The sequence below is a fragment of the Echinops telfairi genome, unplaced genomic scaffold (genome assembly GCF_000313985.2).
Source record: "Echinops telfairi isolate 266 unplaced genomic scaffold, ASM31398v2 ScPeMD7_7420;HRSCAF=8458, whole genome shotgun sequence".
Lineage (NCBI taxonomy): Eukaryota > Metazoa > Chordata > Mammalia > Afrosoricida > Tenrecidae > Echinops > Echinops telfairi.
In genome coordinates this window covers 19,154,402-19,172,620 of record NW_022111320.1, presented here as the reverse complement: position 1 = coordinate 19,172,620, position 18,219 = coordinate 19,154,402, and the positions used below count along the sequence as shown (strand labels likewise).

The following is an 18,219-nucleotide window of genomic DNA, read 5'->3' as shown; positions in this document are numbered from 1 at the left end:
GAGTGTCCCAATCGGCGCTAATTCTGCCCATCACCGTGGTTCCTGTCTCCGTTTGTCAGTTCATTTGTATCTGGAGACTCACTGACTGGATCCATCAAAATGTTGCCCTCTGGCTTCCCTGACACCAGTTTTCTGCATGTCTCTAGAAAGTGCCTCTGGTCTTTCTTCCTGTGGCATCAGAATAAACTCACATGCACAGTCACGAGTCAATTCTGACTCAGGGAGACAGGTCATCTCTAAATCTTACCCTGAAACTTCTTCCCGCCCAGTATCAGTACATCTACAGCCCCAAGGGTGATCCACAAAAGAACCCCATCCCTTCTGAGCTGATGGCGCTCTACGTGCGATGACCGTATTGGTCTTCCCGGGTAACATAGCTTGACATTCCGTAGAGTGGCGTCATTTCTAAAATGGATGATTTTAACAAATGCAAGCTCAGGTTCTTGGAGGTGAATCCTGTGCCTTCAGGATGCCAAAGGCAGCACGGAACAACGGGGGCCTGAGATGAAGCAGAAATATATTCTTCTGACGACTAATTTCACTACTGAATGGAATTATTTTGGGATTTACGAACTAGAATGATCATGGGACTTAAACCGGCCCCCTGCTTCTTAGAAAGATTGCTTTGCTTTGAATCTCTTCCCAACCTATTCAGAGTAAAACAAGAAGCTAACGTGGGAACACGTTCACATATTTGTTAATGAGATAAAAATAGGTAGAAAAATACAAAATATATTTTTAGAAAGTTAAGAAGTTTCAGTAACGAAAATTTAGAAACAGATTGTGGTAGCAAGTGTACAATACTCCTTGGTGTGACTGAACTATGGAATTTGGTAGGATATCCGGATGACCTCCCAATAAAATGGATTCTTGGGGGGTGGGAGGAGGCAATTGAGACCAGGCAATATTCTTTCCCTATTTAGAAAGCTCAGAGAAGTCCTACTCAATCATTTCCAGCACACGAAACAAAAAGCCTCCACCACAATGCCCGATGACCATGACACAACGTCTTATGTAAACGCTGCGTTCTTTCGGAAGTGCCCTGTCTCGATCGATCGGTCATTCACTCGGGCAAACGGCGTGGGCGTTACCTTGCAAGTCTGAGTCATTCGACTTTGGGCTGCTTCTTGCTCGCCGCTCTGTTTTCTTAATTCCCGGCCCGCCACTGCTGCCGCCTCCCCCGCCTCCGCAGCCGCCACCACCGTGGCCCTTCCCGTGGCCATTGTACACTGACGTGCAGGTGCTTTTGTAGACAGAAGAAGGAGGGCTACTGAGGCGGTTCTGGCGGTCAATCTGGCGGTCTTTCAGTTTTTTGTGCGGAGGTTTGCTGCACTGGTCTTCCCGGGTAATGTAGCTTGACATTCCATAGAGTGGTATAATTTCTAAAATGGATGATCATGACAAACGCAAGCTCAGTCTACAGTCTCAACAATAAAGAAGACGCATACGGTCACATGCCCTGAACAAAGGAGGGAGGGGTTTATAGGAGTATACAAACACAGTGCAAAATGGCAACATACGTAAGTCTTGCTCAAGATACCTACTCATTTCGCATCGACCGAGGAATAATCAATTGCTACAAACTGAATCGGACTTTCTGAAATGTTCCAGAAAGCAAGGGTAAAAACTGGAGGAGACAAAGCGATTGTCCTTACATTGTTCTTAATTCGAGTAGATTTACATCTAAACTTGATTCTACCTATCAAAATGTTTTCAGGAGTTGCAATTTGAACCGTGCCACCCCCACCCCCCAAATAAAACAAAACCCCAAACCCTAGCCTCTTTAAACATACAAAGCATTTAAAAATCAAGATGCGTTAAGAAAGATTACAAACAGAACACTATGCCTATGAGAAAGGATGCATGCATCCAAATAGATGGGGTTACTTGTGGTCGCCAGAAGAGCCAGTACTTGTACAGCACTTACTAGAACAATGATGAGAATGATCGATTCTAACAACTCAGGGAGCTGTCCCAGGAACGCCTGCAGGGCAAAGCTACGGGGCCCAACAGTAAGCTACCGCCTCACACTTCTCTCTTGGAGCCATCATGAGGCAAAACAGACCAACTAGCAGAGTATCAGGTGGCTTTACACTGCATATTTCAAAGTGTTTGTTTAAATTAAAGCCTGAAAAATAATCTTAGGATACTGGCACAGGGCACTATCATTTCAAAATTTTAAATCAGTTAAAATCATCCCTAAGCATAATAATAAAATGGTAATAACCAATATAGATGTTGGATCCTTAGATTGTTATTTTTAAAAAAGAGAGAGTGATTCCCTTGCATGGGGCCCATCTAAAACCATAACATGTTAGAGGTGCAAAGGGGCGGGATGAAACATCTTTACGGGGTTGGAGAGACCCTGACACACCCAGGGACGCATGCTCACCCTGCATAATTTAACATGGGATATCTGAATTACTCAGTGGTAAAGCAATGCATTCTATGTTCTTATTCACACTTCTTAAAGAAGACCTTTCTATGAAATCCATTCCCCGCCCCCGTGAGAATGTGCAAAAACACCTTCTATTCCAACAAAATGTCCAAGTACATGATACCAAAATATACAAGGAGGTTTCAAAAAGTTTGTGGGGAAATTCCATTTTCCCCCCAGGAACTTTCTGAAGAAGTACCGCTTGTGCATGAAGCAGATTTGAGTTTTCAAATGATGATTGACAACACATTGTTGGCTTACCTGAAATTGCCAGGGGTACTATTCAGAAAATTGTGGCTAGTTGGGATACTATTAACATAGGCCAAGTCTGACACTCCTGAATAAAAGATACATAAATAGCCAATGTGTTCCCCAACAGCATCATAACTCAGATCCAGAAAACTCAGGCAAGCAATCAACTATTTAATGTAACTTGTGTCACACCACTGCTTACATATTTTAATTGCTCACTGATTTTTTTTGTTTTTATACAAATATTCTCATGGTATAGGCACACTATCTAATATTTATGGGTATTATATCATTAGGCAAAAGAGATCATCTTAATAAGTGAAGCCTCCACAAGTCATGAAATATTCATTTCATACTTTTGCTATTATCTCCCTGCACCCCAATATGATAACACCTGATTATTCTAAATTGTGCTACATCTCTTTCCAATTACTAAAAAAGTAACCGATGAAGTTCTGTAACTAGATTACAACAGAATACTGCCCCGGACATACTCATCTCAAAACTGTGCCTGTTGTTAATGTGATAGAGGGTGAGCTCAGCCGAAGGCATGCAGTGTGTGTGTGTGTGTGTGTGTGTGTGTGTGTGTGTGTGTGTGTTGAAGTTGGATAATAACTGTTCAACAATTCTACAACAGACCTTTCAAATAGAGAATATCTAAACAAACATAATAAATGTGCAAAGCAGAAAAATGTTTCACAGAAGCTGAGAAAAATTTGACTTTTCAAAATCCTATAGGGTAGCATTTAACTTTTAACTTCCTTTATTTGGTTTCTCCGTCTCCACTTGGATAGAGACAAGATTCAGACTGAACTAATTCCACAGGCAAGCTCAAAAGACATGAAATAAGTGGTTCCGCAGCTCTTTTCCCTTCTAGGTAAGTCTCTGCTTAATCACCAGTAAAACTGTGGCTGCCATAATGGCTATTGTTAAAACTAAATATGGGGTTCAGAAGGACCAAATCAACAGCGAGGGGATTCTGAGTTCTGCCAAGACTGCACCATGGAACATTCACATCCCCCAAAGGCTACTGAGATCTCCCAGCACGCTACTGGTGAAAACGAGGCACATGAGACGTTATACCTCCCTTATGCTGTTAGACCAGGTGGATGCCCAACATGAATATGCCAAGTTGGGTCTCAGGCTACTCTCATCAAAAAATGGTTACGAGACATGGTAACACATGACAGACCACCACCTATTCTCTATAATAAAGAAGGCTATTCCCTTCCTTGATGTTTGTGGGCTTTGGGTGGGGGTACAGAATCGAGACAATATGATAACGAGAGAAAAAGAGAGAGAGAGAGCAAGAGAGAGCGAGAGAGAGCTGGAACCCACAAAGTAATCTTAGAAGAGAGAATCAGACAGAGGAAGACCGGGGACTTCTCATGAGGATGTACCACATAGGCCCTTTCTGCCATGTTAGTACAGACAGACATGGGGAGCTCTCTCACACCCCTGCATGCTGTAATCACCTTCCATGGCTCCGAATGAAATCTCTACTCACCTTGCTCGCTGTAAATGGTGGGGGGCAGGTGATGCTGAGGAAAGAACTGAGGTGGCATATCTCCAGGTCCAGTCACGGGAGGGTAATAGGCGGTGTGTGAGTTATGAATAAAATGCGGGTGGTGAGTCATATAGGGGGGAAGGTGATGGGTTGGAGACATGGCGGAGGGGTAGCTCGGGGGGTAACACTCAGGAGACTGGGGTGTGACCACCACCCGGCGGACTCCAGTATTATCTTCAATCACCTAAAGAGAAGAGCAAAAGCAAAAGAGTGTAAGATATATTATCAGCAAGCATCCTGTGAAATGTATCATGTTAAAAAAATTCCTCCTGAACTTTCTTTTTTTCCCTCTGCCACAGAAAGGGGTCTTTTGGGTGTTGAGTTCCACATGCCTGATTTGCCAGCAGGGAGCCCGGGGACGTCAGGTTAAAGCACACTGAAGATGCGCAGTGCTAGCAACCCGACGGTACAATTCCACTCCATCCTACAGGGCCCTAGAGTGAGAATCCACCGAGGGTAAGAGGGTTCACAGTTAACTCAGCCAGCTCCACTCCTGTATGTAATAACATGTAATAGTAACATGTAGCCATGCAAATTTCAGACACAACGAAGTATTTGTCGACCAACAGCTACTTTATAACCACTTCCTAAAACCTTTTTGGAAATATTGAAAGTTGATGATCACTCTCAACATCCTTTGCTCATGGAAATTTCACCGGCTGCATCCAAGATAAGTAAATAGCATATGTGCTTAAACGAATTTTGGGGATCACTTTAAAAATTCATGATTGGCTCACTAGTGATCTGGAAAGCAGTGATGTTCGAGTTTCTGGATCTGAGTAGGAGACAAAACCCCGCCCCTTCTGGTGCCGGCACACATGCCTCCATCAGCACAAGAACTTTAGGGACGACGAGAACATTAGCACCAGAAGCTACTCACATGGCTTAAGTGTCATTTCCTCGGGGGCTGGGAATGTACATGAAAATGAGGCGATTGGGGCCAATGCTACGCTTGGGCAATCTTAAATCAGAATGGAGCTCTTTGCTTTCAAGATGTCCTTTGTGATCGTGTGCAGGGTGGAGGGGGCACAATTTGGGTGCCCCTAGGGTGCCCAAGTTGCTGTTTTGTTGTGGCACGAATTGAAGAATGTAGAATTTTGGAGGGTAGGGTTAGGGAAGCAAAAGACCATCTTGGGCAGTACAGAGAGCGAGATGAAGAAAATGTCCAGAAGGACGGGGTTCACATTTTGATGGTTTTGTTGATAGCGGTTTCTCTCACTTTGAAGCAATACTTTTGGATTGACCCTCATAGATCGAATAACATCTGAAAGACAGTCAAGGAACAGCCAGCCGAGTAAAGGGACAAAGTAGGATAGTGGGCACACTGAGGGGCTGTAATGAAAGAATGGAAACAAAACGCGTGTGCACTGTTACACAGACAACTGATGATGCAAGTCAGGAGTCCTCAAACTTCTTAAACAGGGGCCCAGTTCACTGTCCCTCAGACCCGTTAGAGGGTCGGATCATGGTTAAAAAAAACCCAACTATGAACAAATTCCTATGCACACTGCACATATCCTATTTTGAAGTTAAAAAGCAAACGGGGCAAAAACACCCGACGGGCCAGATCCAGGCAGTAGTCTGAGGACGCTTGATGTAAGTGAATGGAAAATGGCTCAGTAAACCATCTAATTTACAAGTAAAAAAGAAAAAGATCAAAGAGGAAGCCGTGCTCCCTACCCTTAGAAGGACCCCTTGTAGAATAAGCCCAAATATAAAACTAAACTGCATATCCTTAAAAAAAACCCAAAAAAACCCTATTAGACTGGTTGAGACTGGATGGCTCCCAACACCATGGCACTGAGACAGTCTTCTGAGCCTCACTGGAGTTAGCCCTTGAGGTCCCCAATGAGTATCACAGTAAGTTCATTTAAGATACTGCCCACGAGAACAGTCAACAAGTACTTTAAAATAAAGGGGTTTGCATGTATGCGTCTGCTTCGGAGGGGGCAGAGAAATGAGATTAATATAAATAGAACTCAAAATATAAAGAGCATGTTCATGTACTGTGCAAAATGTAACCAATGCATATAAATCAATGAGTGGAAATCTACTGTCTAAGCCTTTACCAAAACAGTATTATCATCATCATCATTATTTTAAAGGACAATAGTTGGAGATGGCAGCTATAAGAGCAACCCTGGGGGAGAGATAAAAAGGACCCCCTGGTCTACCAGCTGGTATGCATGGATTATCACATTGCCTTTCCTTCGACAGTTGGGAAGTGATGCGAGCACCCCTGGGTTCTTTGAAAGGAGCCCTAGTCCTGCTGCCTGGTAAGCCTGGACCTGTGAATTACAGAACTGGGGTGGGACTGGCGGGCTGTTCAAACCCACAGCCACTCTGTGAGAGAAAGATGAGGCTGCCTGCTCCGAGAAGATTCACAGCCTCGGACAGCCACGAAAGAATGCAATCATTCTGAATCGCCCCGAGGACAGTGGGTTCGGGCTCCTATGAAGGAAACCAGCCACAGTGTGGCTGCGTTACAGTTAAGTGGCACAGCTGTGGTCTTCAATACTGGCCTACCTTCTAAGTTTCACTATGTGGAGAATTACATGGAGGTTAGGGTTAGGAAACAAACGTAGAAACCACAAACACGAGCAGGGCTAGTAAGAGAAGTGATAGAAGCCAGGGTACACTCAACATTTCCTGAGTACCTGCTTCGATATCATCTCTCAGAGAAGGCCAACACAAATTAAGTTCCGGGAAGAATCTGACACGTCGTCCCTGACACGTAGTACCAAAATCTTACTCGCACACACTCCTGTTATCATGGGTTCACCTTGTGAAACCGCCCAACTACGCTGTGTTGCATACACAGGTATTCAGAGAGAGAGAGGAGGGACAAAGTCGTCAAAGTTAAACTAGTCTACCCAAAGCTAGAGCCAGTACGAGGGGGTGTTGAGGGTGAGGGGTGGGTGGGGCAGACGGACTCTAAGTTTAAGAATGAAAACACAGCTCATAAAAAAAAATTCCTATTTTGAGTGGTTTTCCTCTTAGTCAACAACGAAGAAAGACAGTCCAGTCCCCTGTACTGAACTGAAATGCTCCACAAGAATTTTCAATAAAAGTTCTCAGCTCCTGAAAATCTTTCCTTAAACCCTATTGAGCTGTGAGCCACATGAATCAAAAGAGGAACTTCAACGACGAGACAAAGGAAAACTGAGAGAGATCTGCGGCGGACGGGCAGGGACGATCCAGGAAGCGGCAGTGCTGACTGTGCACAGGGACACACGGGAGCCCCCATCCATGTCCTCCAAAGGGAATGCTTGGCGGTCGGCTTGCTGCGGTGACCAACACTGAGAGAGCTGGCTACACAGAGGACCAGGACCAACCGAGTTTGTGCCAGTCCGGCTCAAGTTCAATTGTCTCACTGCTGCCACAATGGGTGACGTGGGCTCCTAGGGCATTCTGGGAAGGGAAAAAGTCCTGGGGGAAAACGGATCCCACACGAAGTGAACAGGAGAGAAACTGGCCAAATAAACAACTAAAGAAGGAATGGGGAGGCAACGAGCTCAGGTTGCTCAGACCCAGGTGGGTGGGTCGCTCTTCTACTTTAGACCGCAATCCTAAGGCTGGGGTCACAGACCCCCCTCACCACCCCACCGCAGGTCCCTCCCTCCAGGGCAGCCGGCACCTGGCAGACACTTGGCAGATGCTGGGGAATGAATCTATGAATGGAGATGTGGCGAGGAGGAGGGAAAGGAGATGAAGAAAGCTTACATGATGTCTGCTAAGAATATTCATGCACTCACTATCAAACCGTTTCCCCCCCCAACTCAGGCAAATACCTGACATCTGAGTCTAAGTTTTCAGACATGTGGAATCCAATTAATTCTCTACCTTCTTCTTTTAAATAGTTGTGGTTTTACCGCAAGAGTTTTTTAAAGACAGACCATGCAAATGGAAGTCGACTTTTTTTTCTACTTCAATCCGAATGAAACTGAGAGGCTGGAATGCTTTCCTCGGCAGCCAGTGATTACATAAGCACTCGCTTTCCCTTTCTGGACGATCTCCTCCTCCCGGCGGCACTGCCTACACTACGAAACAAAACTGGGAGAACGGGTGTGGTCTATGCACAGGCTACAGGTTTGAAACACAACAAGGGCGCCTCCCCTATTGGATCGCTTTTCTGCTATGATGGATGAAGGTCACACTACCATCACCATCACCCAAGGAGGAAGCAGAACTAGGAATCAAGGTTGAGTACAAGAGTAGCGGAAGAGCCACAGGAGCCGCTGCTCACACGTTCTATTTCACGGATGAAGTTAGGCTACTGGACTGCACCACGGGGGCTAGCCTGCACACATCACACCCGAAGCTCCTTGCTTTTCTGTCGTTTCAATTAAATGATCAACGTTGTGAATGAACACCCCAACACGAACTTAGCAGCCTCGTTTCTTATTCTATCTGTAATGGCTGGCAGCTTTTCTCGCTGGTATTTCCCGATCATCAACACCCCAACACAGCACACCGTTCTACAGTCAGGGCCTGGTAGGGTCTTTTGCCATATAATGTGGTTATTTCTGTGCTCAACTAGAAAAATAAATAAGCGGTGTTTTTAAGCTTCTAAATGCCTGTTATTTAACATCAAAAGGGTTATAAGGAACAGAAGTTATAACTTGGCTCCATGATAGATATACTTTTTCCTGCATTAAGAAAAAGAAACTCCTTGGAAATTCCCATTGCTTTCCTCACAGTTCTTGCCAGTCCTTAAACCCGACCACAGAACTCCACCTGCTTTGTAGGTAACCAAAGCAACACCCCAGGTAAAAGGGGGATGCTCACACTTTTTACCTGCACAATCACCTATACCAGTGGTTCTCCACCTGTAGGTTGCAACCCCTTTGGGGGTCAAACAACCCTTTCACAGGGGTTGTCAGATTCATAACAGTAGCAAAATGACAGTGATGAAGTAGCAACGAAAATAATTGTACGGTGGGGGGGGGGGTCACCACAACATTAGGAACTGCATGAAAGGGTCGTGGCGGCATGAGGAAGGTTGAGAACCACTGACCTATACCAAAAAAAACCAAAACCCTAAAAATGTCCCTCAGCGCTGAATTTGAACCCAGAGGCTGACCCTAGGCAATGAGTAAGACACAATTGGACAGGAGATCCACATCACACATCTGATACTGCTGTGTCGGAGGAACGTGTTATTAATGGTGAGGAGGCACTAGTCTTCAGCACTTTTTGGTATGAAATTTTATAGCCTATTCCCTTCTAGCGGAGATCTGAAAAGGAGATACCGCCATAAATGGCCATCTCCCCCAGGCTGGCTTCATACACGCCCAAACATGTGGGACAAGGGCACACGGGGATGTCCTTAGGTTGTTCTTTATTCTGGCGAAAAGAGCACAACTGGGGTAATAGAGATGAAACTGCAGGTGCCCTGGCGGGTCCGTGGTCAACTCACTGGGCTGTGAATGACACAGCTGCTCTGTAGGAGAGACAGGGCTGTCTGCTTCCAAAAAGATCTCAGAACCCTACAGAAGGATGATTCTAAACAGGCACTGTGGCAGTGAGTGATTGGTTTTTGTGTGTTTTGGGGATTTGGGGTGGAGAGTTGCTGAGCTGGGGTCTTGTGGCCATTTATTAAGACCACTCAAATTAGGGAGGACCTGCCTCCATCCCCGGAGCTGCAGACCCAAGGCTGGACCTGTTAGCTGGTTGCACCCGGGCCGTTTTTCACCACACGCTCTCTGCTTCAGCTTGGGGATTCCACAGGGAGAGGCCTCCCCCACAGAGCGACAGCTCAGCTTCCTATGATAGAGCATACATTTCAGAAGCCTCTTTTTCTGAGTCTGGCATTACTGAGAAATAGACTGTAAGGCACTACAGTTAAAGGCAAAGTAATAATTTGATTAATTTCGTCAATCAAGGAAAATAGTAATTTCTTCATTTTGTGTCTCATGTAATAGTCTATAAAGTGGGAGCCAAGGAATTTAGCGTCCTTAGTACTCAGAAGATCCACTCCACTAAGCAACATCATATAAACTAAAGATCCACTAAATGAGGCAACCCTGTAAGTTGATAACAGTCATCTTGTGGAACAATTAAGGAATAGAACATAAACTGAAGCTAAAAGAGTGGACAGACTCATGCCTATGTCCTCTGACCAGAAAGCCTGTGCTTTGTCCTACCATTCTTTATTGCATAGGTATATGCAATATATATATATAAAAGGGGGGAGGGTCAGATCCAATTCTCCCAACATGTGTGCAGCATGGAATAAGCTGCATCCATAAAGGTTTCAGCCGATGAGAAAACCAGCCAAATTGTTATTTCCGACTACAAAGAAATGCCCTTTTAGGGAACAGATTATCCAGAACAAAGAAAAAGTAGATACGATGGTTTCATTTGAGCAAAACCATGTTGCCTCTGAGAAACAAAAAAAAAAAAAAGATAAAACCAGAGGGCATCTGCAGAAAAGTACCTCTTTCTAGTACACGAAGCTGTCCCCACAATGAGCCGACAACAAACGGCTCAACTGCATCTTCTCGGTCACACCATGCTCCAGGAAACAGGTGGGTTACTGGAGCGTCCTGGCTCCCGGGCCACTAGCACAGGCCTCACATGAAGTCATCCCTGGCATTTATACAGAGCATGTTCACCCTTTCCTCCTCAAGTCCTATGAGGCAGGAAGGCATTGTCACCTCCCCACAGTAGAAGATTGTCACATCTTCCAAGATTCAGGAGCTGGTTACTAGACTAGTCAACCTATTCCTCACTAATCAACTATGTTATCTGGCATTTCACATGTATTAAGACGCTGATAAAAGACTGGCACATCCGAGAGTCTGGGCCAAACGAGAGGCTGCAGGCAGGCCCTGGGTGCCCTCCACTAGGCACGCGAACCAAATACTACAGGCCATGAAGGGAGAGTGGCCGAGTGGCCAGGGGATGCTTTCACTTGCTCAACTCAACATCTCGGACACATGAAGGGCACAGGCCTATGATGGGACAATGTGAGGACAAAGGAATGTAAGGGTGATGGGGTGAGGACCTAAAGGTGCCAGCCAGGTTGCTGGGGAAAGGCAAAAAGCAAAGGGGAGGGAAATGGGCCGTGCGGGGCCTCAACAGAAAGAAGGCAGGTGGTAGACGTGGGCGGGCAGGCAAGGAGTAACACCTGACCACCAGCATAGCACACCCCACACCTACTCTCAACCCCTCCAGGCTCTGCACTGGTCGAGCAGGCGTGCAAGAAAAGGGGAGGCCAGTTCTGCCTCTTGCATAATGCTGATTTCTCATCACAACCAAGTCTTCAGAGCCTCACCAGGTGGGCAAGTGGATAGGGTCAACCCCAAATCTGGCTACTTTACAACCCCTGCGGTTTGTACTACTACACTATCCTGCTCCAATTAGGCGAGTTGGGTCTGAGCATCGAGAAGGTGTCACTCCAATGACAGAGAGCCGTGGTTCTCAGTTTCAAATACGCCACACCACTCAACATCCCTCTAGGCTCTTGAGCCCCAGCCCCAAGGATAAGATAGGCAGACTTCAAGGGGGCCATAAACAAAGAACATGTTTTAGTTACACTTATTTCCAATTGAAATTTAGTAGTTAATGATAAATGTGGAAAGCCAACTACAGGAGTACTACACCTCTGACTTTGTTTTTAAAGAAACAGATATTCCCCTTATCACATTAAGATTACGCAAAAAGTAACATTTGCACTCATAGCTATTTCAAAAATATTTTAGTTATTGGACCTGCTGCTAGATACAGATCATAGGTTAATAAAGAAACTATCACAATAGATATCCTATTTTAAAGACTGGGGCCATTTTATGGCAAAATAATTGTACATGAATTTTCTATTTTAAAATGCTTGAGAAATATGCCTAGAGATTCATAAAAAAGAATTCATGCATTTGTGCCAACAAAAATCACATTGTAACGGACTTCAGGAGGAAAAACATTTTTTAAAAAAACCTGTATGATTCATAGTAAGTCCAAGCTTGGGATTCAGATTTCAAAGAATGTGTGGAAATATAAAATGTGCCTAACCTTGGTGAAATTTTATTACTCAGCTGGTCAAATGTGCTTTCCCTATTTTATTTGCCAAATACAGGTTGCTAGTTTAGAAAAAAACAGAATAAAATCAAAGGCAATGTGGGTGATTCAATCCTCAAATGATGATTCAAAGTCACACTTGCTGTTACACTATCTGAGTATTATGGTGGTATAAATTAACTATCATTTCTATGATTGAAGACCTGGTTTCTGTCAACAGAATGTCAACCACTGCAGTGTGCCACACTGTTTGGTATGGATTACTTTAGGAAACTTAAAACTTAGGTCCCCACTTTATCTCTTTTTTAAGGTACAAAAATAACAAGAAAAGGGAATCCTAAATTTTAGGTCAAAAAACTTCAGATATCATCAAATGTTTTCCTTTTCCCTCCTCCCTCCACAAGGTAAAAATTACTTACCTATCCGTCCGTTCATCCATCCATCCACCCACCCACGCACCCGCTCCCCTTTTCTTAAATGTCTATTAAGTGCTGGGCAATGTTCTAGGCACTGGGGCTGCCATGATGAACAAGAATAAACAGGACATGGAGTTCCTGGCATTGAGGAACTTAAGTTCTAAAGGAAGAAAGCCAAGTAAATACACAGGTAACAGTCCAATCCATAACTCGGTAATATTCCTAAAACCACAATAGGAAGCTGGAGGCAGTGCCCCATATGAGCCGGTTTTAACTTCCTGTCAATTCTATATTCTGCTAGGTCACAATGCCAGGATACCAGAAATTAACTCCAGAAATTAACTCAAGGATACCAAGAAATTAACTCAAGAAAAAATTCAAGTTGAGGCGAGAGAGACAAAGCTCAGAAAAGAGGAAAGGTGCATACTATTTTGAAGGGAGGTCACATCTTTAGTACAGTATCCTTTGAATTTAGTATCATCAGCCTTGTTGATTATAACTGCTTCGAAGAGAAAATAAGCTTAACAATGAAAAATAAATTAAAATGCTGCAACCCAGCACATAATAGAAACTAAAACAACAGAAAGCACATCTAAACGTTATGCTCTTTTCCACGGCCCCTCTCCAGCCTCCACACATTTATGCACTCTCAGAGCCTTTCCCTGACTTCCAGTTGAAAACGTATCCAGCCAGGGGCCCAAATTCAGCCTTGAAACAGAGTCTCTGCCATATGGATGTGATGCACAGGGCAATCCACAGGCTCCTTCCTGCTCGTCATCCACACAACAAGACGCCAATGGCAAAACAAAAGCATGGATTTAATCTTAGACTGTAATCATCAAAAGGAAGCAGTTGAGGCAAATGGTGGTAATTCAACTGGCTTGGCCAAGCAAAAATGGAGAAAAGCATTCCCTGGTCTCCACTTAGCAGTCCCATTGATTTCTCACAAGAACTTTTGCTTTCTGGCCTATAGTCGCTGTGGCAGTTACATACATAATCTTCTGTCAACTTGCGAAGGGGTGGAGTCTAGCCTGTCAATCGGGTCACAGGCAATAATGCCTCTGTGGGCATGGCCTGCTCCTGAGGATTCTGGGAACTCCCTTCGTCCTCCCTAGAGGCAGGGCACATACAGTCTCTATGCCTTCCCTTTCCTATTGTTGAGACACTCAGATCGCTGGAGGAGGCACGTGGAGCTCCATGCCAACGTTAAGATGCTTCCACTGCCACGGGATCCACAAGACCTTCTACCCACTGGCCTGTGGTCTTCCTGCATTCAGCATCATTGCATGTGCTGCATGAGTCTAAAGAGGAATTTATGGACTACTAACGGACAGATGGGCTAATATCGGACTTATGGACTTGATCTGGACTGGGCTGGGATGTTTTCGCAATATACAATTGCTCTTTTATAAAAAGCTCTTTCTTATACATCTATGAATATTCTGAGTTTGTTTCTCTAAGCAACCGGGACTAACACAGTCCCACTGGGGAATGACCAACAAATTTAAACGCATTTTTCACTACACTACCTGCCACTCCCTGGGTCAAGGGAGATGAAACATCTCTATCATTTCAACAGGTTCTGCTCCTTAGCAAATCCAAAGACCAATGACATGAGGTAAAGTGTACCATTGGTATAAGAACAAAAACTTACTTTAACTCCTATTCAAAATGTTTAGATTACATCAATTAATTTGGAAAAGGTTTCCCAGATGGTCAGAGCATCAACTTGGATGTTCATTTTTCTATGTTTTTTCCATCTTTGAGATCAACATGAAGTTTTTCCTATAACACTTGAAAAATGTATCACAAACCTAGCATGGAAAAGAAAACTCAAGGCATCTGCTGAAGAGATTTTTACAAATTATTCTAAAAGTTAATGACAAATTTTTTTTTTTTTTTTTAAGTTTGAGAAGCACCATAGCTGGTATACAGGGAAAGGAAAATTTTAACTTCATATTGAATGATCTCAATCTGTATTCAGGGAGCCAAACCTTCACTGAACTTGTTCTCTACGGCAGTCAATGCCTTCTCAAATAGGGGAAGTACCTCACTTTACATTTCTTTTCATCTTTATCCAACTAATTCAGATAGGTTTTCAGCTTTATCCATGTATACAATGAAACTTACACAAGGGGCACAAGAAGCAGAAGGTAAGCCTGGGCCTGTCCAAGATCACCCAAGTTCTTCCCAATACCACTCCTAGGGCGTAATAACAACCCTAATAAACACTGCCAAATGTAGTTACATAACAGATGGAGACAGGGCTGGTGAGATCCTAAAGACCATTCAACTTTGCCCCAATCCATGTTTCCATCGTTCAAACAAGAGGGTGAAAAATAATCCTTTGTTTTTAAGCCAAAACACATCAACTACTTTCCCCCTAAACCTTCCTGTTTCTCCAAAGAATGAAATACGGCATAAATACACTTATCTCAATTCAAAAGGGCTTCCAACATTAGAGGTCCTCAATTTGAAAAGATGAGTTCCCAGCAATTCCCCAAACTAAAGTCCACAGCACCTTCCAGGCCACAGGTTCAGCCCTCCTCGAGCACGCACAGAGACCGTGCTGCAGCCAGCATGCCTCGCTCGAGCTGATGGTTAGGTTCTTGGTCCGACTGTAAGATTATGTCACTGGCATTTCTGCTCTATCACGTTTATTTGCTCCATTTTATCAATTTCACGTGAAAGCCCTCAGCTACTTAATTATGTAATGAATTTACCACAATCCAGCTTACTCTCCCGTCTCAGCTGAGTTACTACTGTTCAATCTTCCCCTACTCACCGGTCTCCATCAACTGACTTATACTTTCTTTTAAAATGGGTCATCCTATAAGCAATTGGGAATTCTGCTATTCGAGAGGCACAGATGGGTAAGCACATTTATGGGGAAACTGTCTTAAAGGAATGCAAATGCACCCATCAAGACAGGTGTGCTTGGGCCACTGCCTGAGAAATTACAGCAAAGCGGGAATTAGGTCAGAGTAAATGAGACCTGACTTGCAGTTCTGGCCTGAAGAGGCACAGCAACTTCTTTGTGGGTAAAATGTGACAACTGTGAAAACTGGGAGACAGAAGTCAGTAATTTAGCACCGCCATACCATACTCAGCAGGTTTTAATGCCGCCACCAGGCCCAAGGTGGACTGCATTATCCTCCCCAGCTGTTCCAACAATAAATATTGTTTGCTGATTCAGAACTGGTACTGTTTTTCCTCTGTGTGTAACTTTTCCAGTGAAATACAATTCACACATCATCAGATTTACCATTTTACAGGGCACAACTCAGTGGTTCTCAGGATATTCCAGGATTCAGTAATCAATGTCACCATCTAACTCCTTAACATTTATACTAATGCCCCCCACCAAAAAACATCATGCCCATTAGAGCCAGTCCATTCGTTCACTTTTAGTCCCTCCCCCAGCACCTGGAAAACACTCATTCTTTTATCAGTTTCCACGGAATACAATCTGAGTCCCTTGAAGATGCCAAAATTGTAGTTTTTGACAGGAGGTAAATAAAAAAATGCAAACTTATTTGGCGGGAGGTTGCGAGCAAGGGAAACCCCACCTGCAGGCGTGTGTAAGAGCTAGACGGAGGGTATGGGCCAAGGAGCAGGTTCCACATTGGAGCATGTCTACTTACTAATGTAGAACAGCACTACTTTTTAACGTCCAAGGACCTTAGACCATCACTTAAGTTTAAAAACACTGTGAAAGTACACACTATATCCCAGTCAGTATTCTACATGCTGGCACATACACCCCATAGACACGAAGAGATCTTGGGAAATGGTCCAAGACACATTGTTTCATGACAATTATGGGGACAGAGGCCCAGAAATGCGGGGGGGATTAGAGCCGCCATTGATAGATTAGAAGTTCTAGTGGAATAACAGTGAGGAAGACACTTCAAATGGAAGAAAGATGTCAGGGTCAAAAAGGGGGTTCTAGAGTATTTGAGGCAGTGGGGCATACGCAGTGTCAACCAGGAGAGGTCTGGGATGTGGGGAAACAGAAGTTCAACAAGGAAACACTATGTTTTTTGTTATTTGAGTTTTTTTTAAAGAACTTGTGAGGCAGGCTGTAGAAATCCCTAGCATGGGGGCAGACTAGCAATTGACAATTTTTTATAGATGCCCAGACTGAAGGGGGGTGGGGGGGGGAATCTTTCCACAATTATAGGAGAACCACGGGCTCCGCTCCTTAGATTGCTGGGTGATGACAAGTCGAAGGCATTTTATACTTGGTTCCCCCTCCTAATTTCTTTAAAGTATGTATACCGCCAATCTAAAAAGCTGTTGAACACAAATCCTTTCTGGTTTTCAATGAGCTCTTCTTCATATATCCTCAGACATGTCATTGCCACATTATCATTAAAGACGCCATGCCCCATCGACTGGCCGCCAACTCTGAGCTCCCCTTCAGTATGGAGCCCAGTGAATCTGAAGGTGGAAAACACTTTTAAAGAGCGCTCCTTTCTCTTTTTCCACTTAGCCTCTTCTTCCCAAATTCTCAGCTGAAAAGGTGTTTCACCATGTGGCCATTACTCGTTTTCTCAGAGTGAATTTATAGCTTGCCTTTGCCGTTCTCTAACTTTACTTTTCTATACAAGTTTCTCCGAACCAGAAATATACCAAAGCCTGTAATTTTCCATTTTCCCCTTTTGGCTTCAAAATAAACATTCTGCTGTTAATAGAATCACAGCAACACACTGGCAAGAAAAAGCACACTGCAGTTTCTCCCCTAGACTGTTAACGCGAAAGCCATTGCGAGGGAGTGGATTTGGACTCGGAGCTTCTCAGCACTGGAGGACACTCGTCCCCGGGGCTCCTTTCGCATAAAAGGCGGGGGAGCTTCCGCTATTGCCATGGTGAGAACGGCACCCTGGCTATTCAACGCCATGAAACACTTCCTCAAAATCAATGAATCAGAGACATAATGACACCCTACAGTCCCTTTCTCTCTTCTGCTCATGGGTGACACGAACGTGATCCATCATTGTGTGCTTGCCGGAAGGGCTTATTCTCTACACCCTTTCCTCCCCCTCCAGTGATTCTTACGTACAAAGAGACTTGTGTAAAACAAGCCGGCTCTTTACAATAATGCGAAGACTGGCCAACATCTGACCACGTTAGGAAAAAATCCCCAAAGTCAAATTGGCTCACCTAAAAGTAGGGATGGAAAAAACGAAACCACAGAGGCCATACATGCCGTAGACAGGAAAGAAATGGGCCCGTTTTTTTCTTCAGAGAAGGATAAATCTATGATTCTTGCCTGTACTTTAGCAATTTTTCCTATCTGGCTTCCAATTTTTTTTCCACCCTAGCGAAATTGTTCAAAAGTGACCATTAGAGATTCATAAACCACTTTGAAAGTTGAAAGTATTTTTTAAAAATTTGGAAGGATATAACCTTTTTTAAAAAGATAACCATGGTGTAGTGAATGATGGTGGGAGTGTGGAGTGGAGATCCAAAGCCCATTAGTAGGCCACTGGAGATCCCCTTGCAGAGGGGTCTCGGGGAGGAGA

General features: G+C 44.2%; 1 protein-coding gene across 4 annotated transcripts in view; it reads right to left on the bottom strand.

The window, feature by feature from the left end:
* The window catches only part of FNDC3B (fibronectin type III domain containing 3B), a 365,496-nt gene that overhangs the window by 140,348 nt on the left and 206,929 nt on the right, over nucleotides 1–18,219 (bottom strand). For 3 of the 4 annotated variants that reach the window (XM_045297448.1, XM_045297449.1, XM_004704080.3), the window contains exons 5-6: nucleotides 4,197–4,440; nucleotides 1,092–1,382 (exon numbers count right to left, since the gene is read on the bottom strand). In XM_045297448.1, coding sequence (XP_045153383.1) covers nucleotides 1,092–1,382; nucleotides 4,197–4,440 — 535 coding nt within the window. The remainder of the gene's footprint in view (nucleotides 1–1,091; nucleotides 1,383–4,196; nucleotides 4,441–18,219) is intronic. The other variant, XM_045297450.1, reaches the window with a different exon arrangement.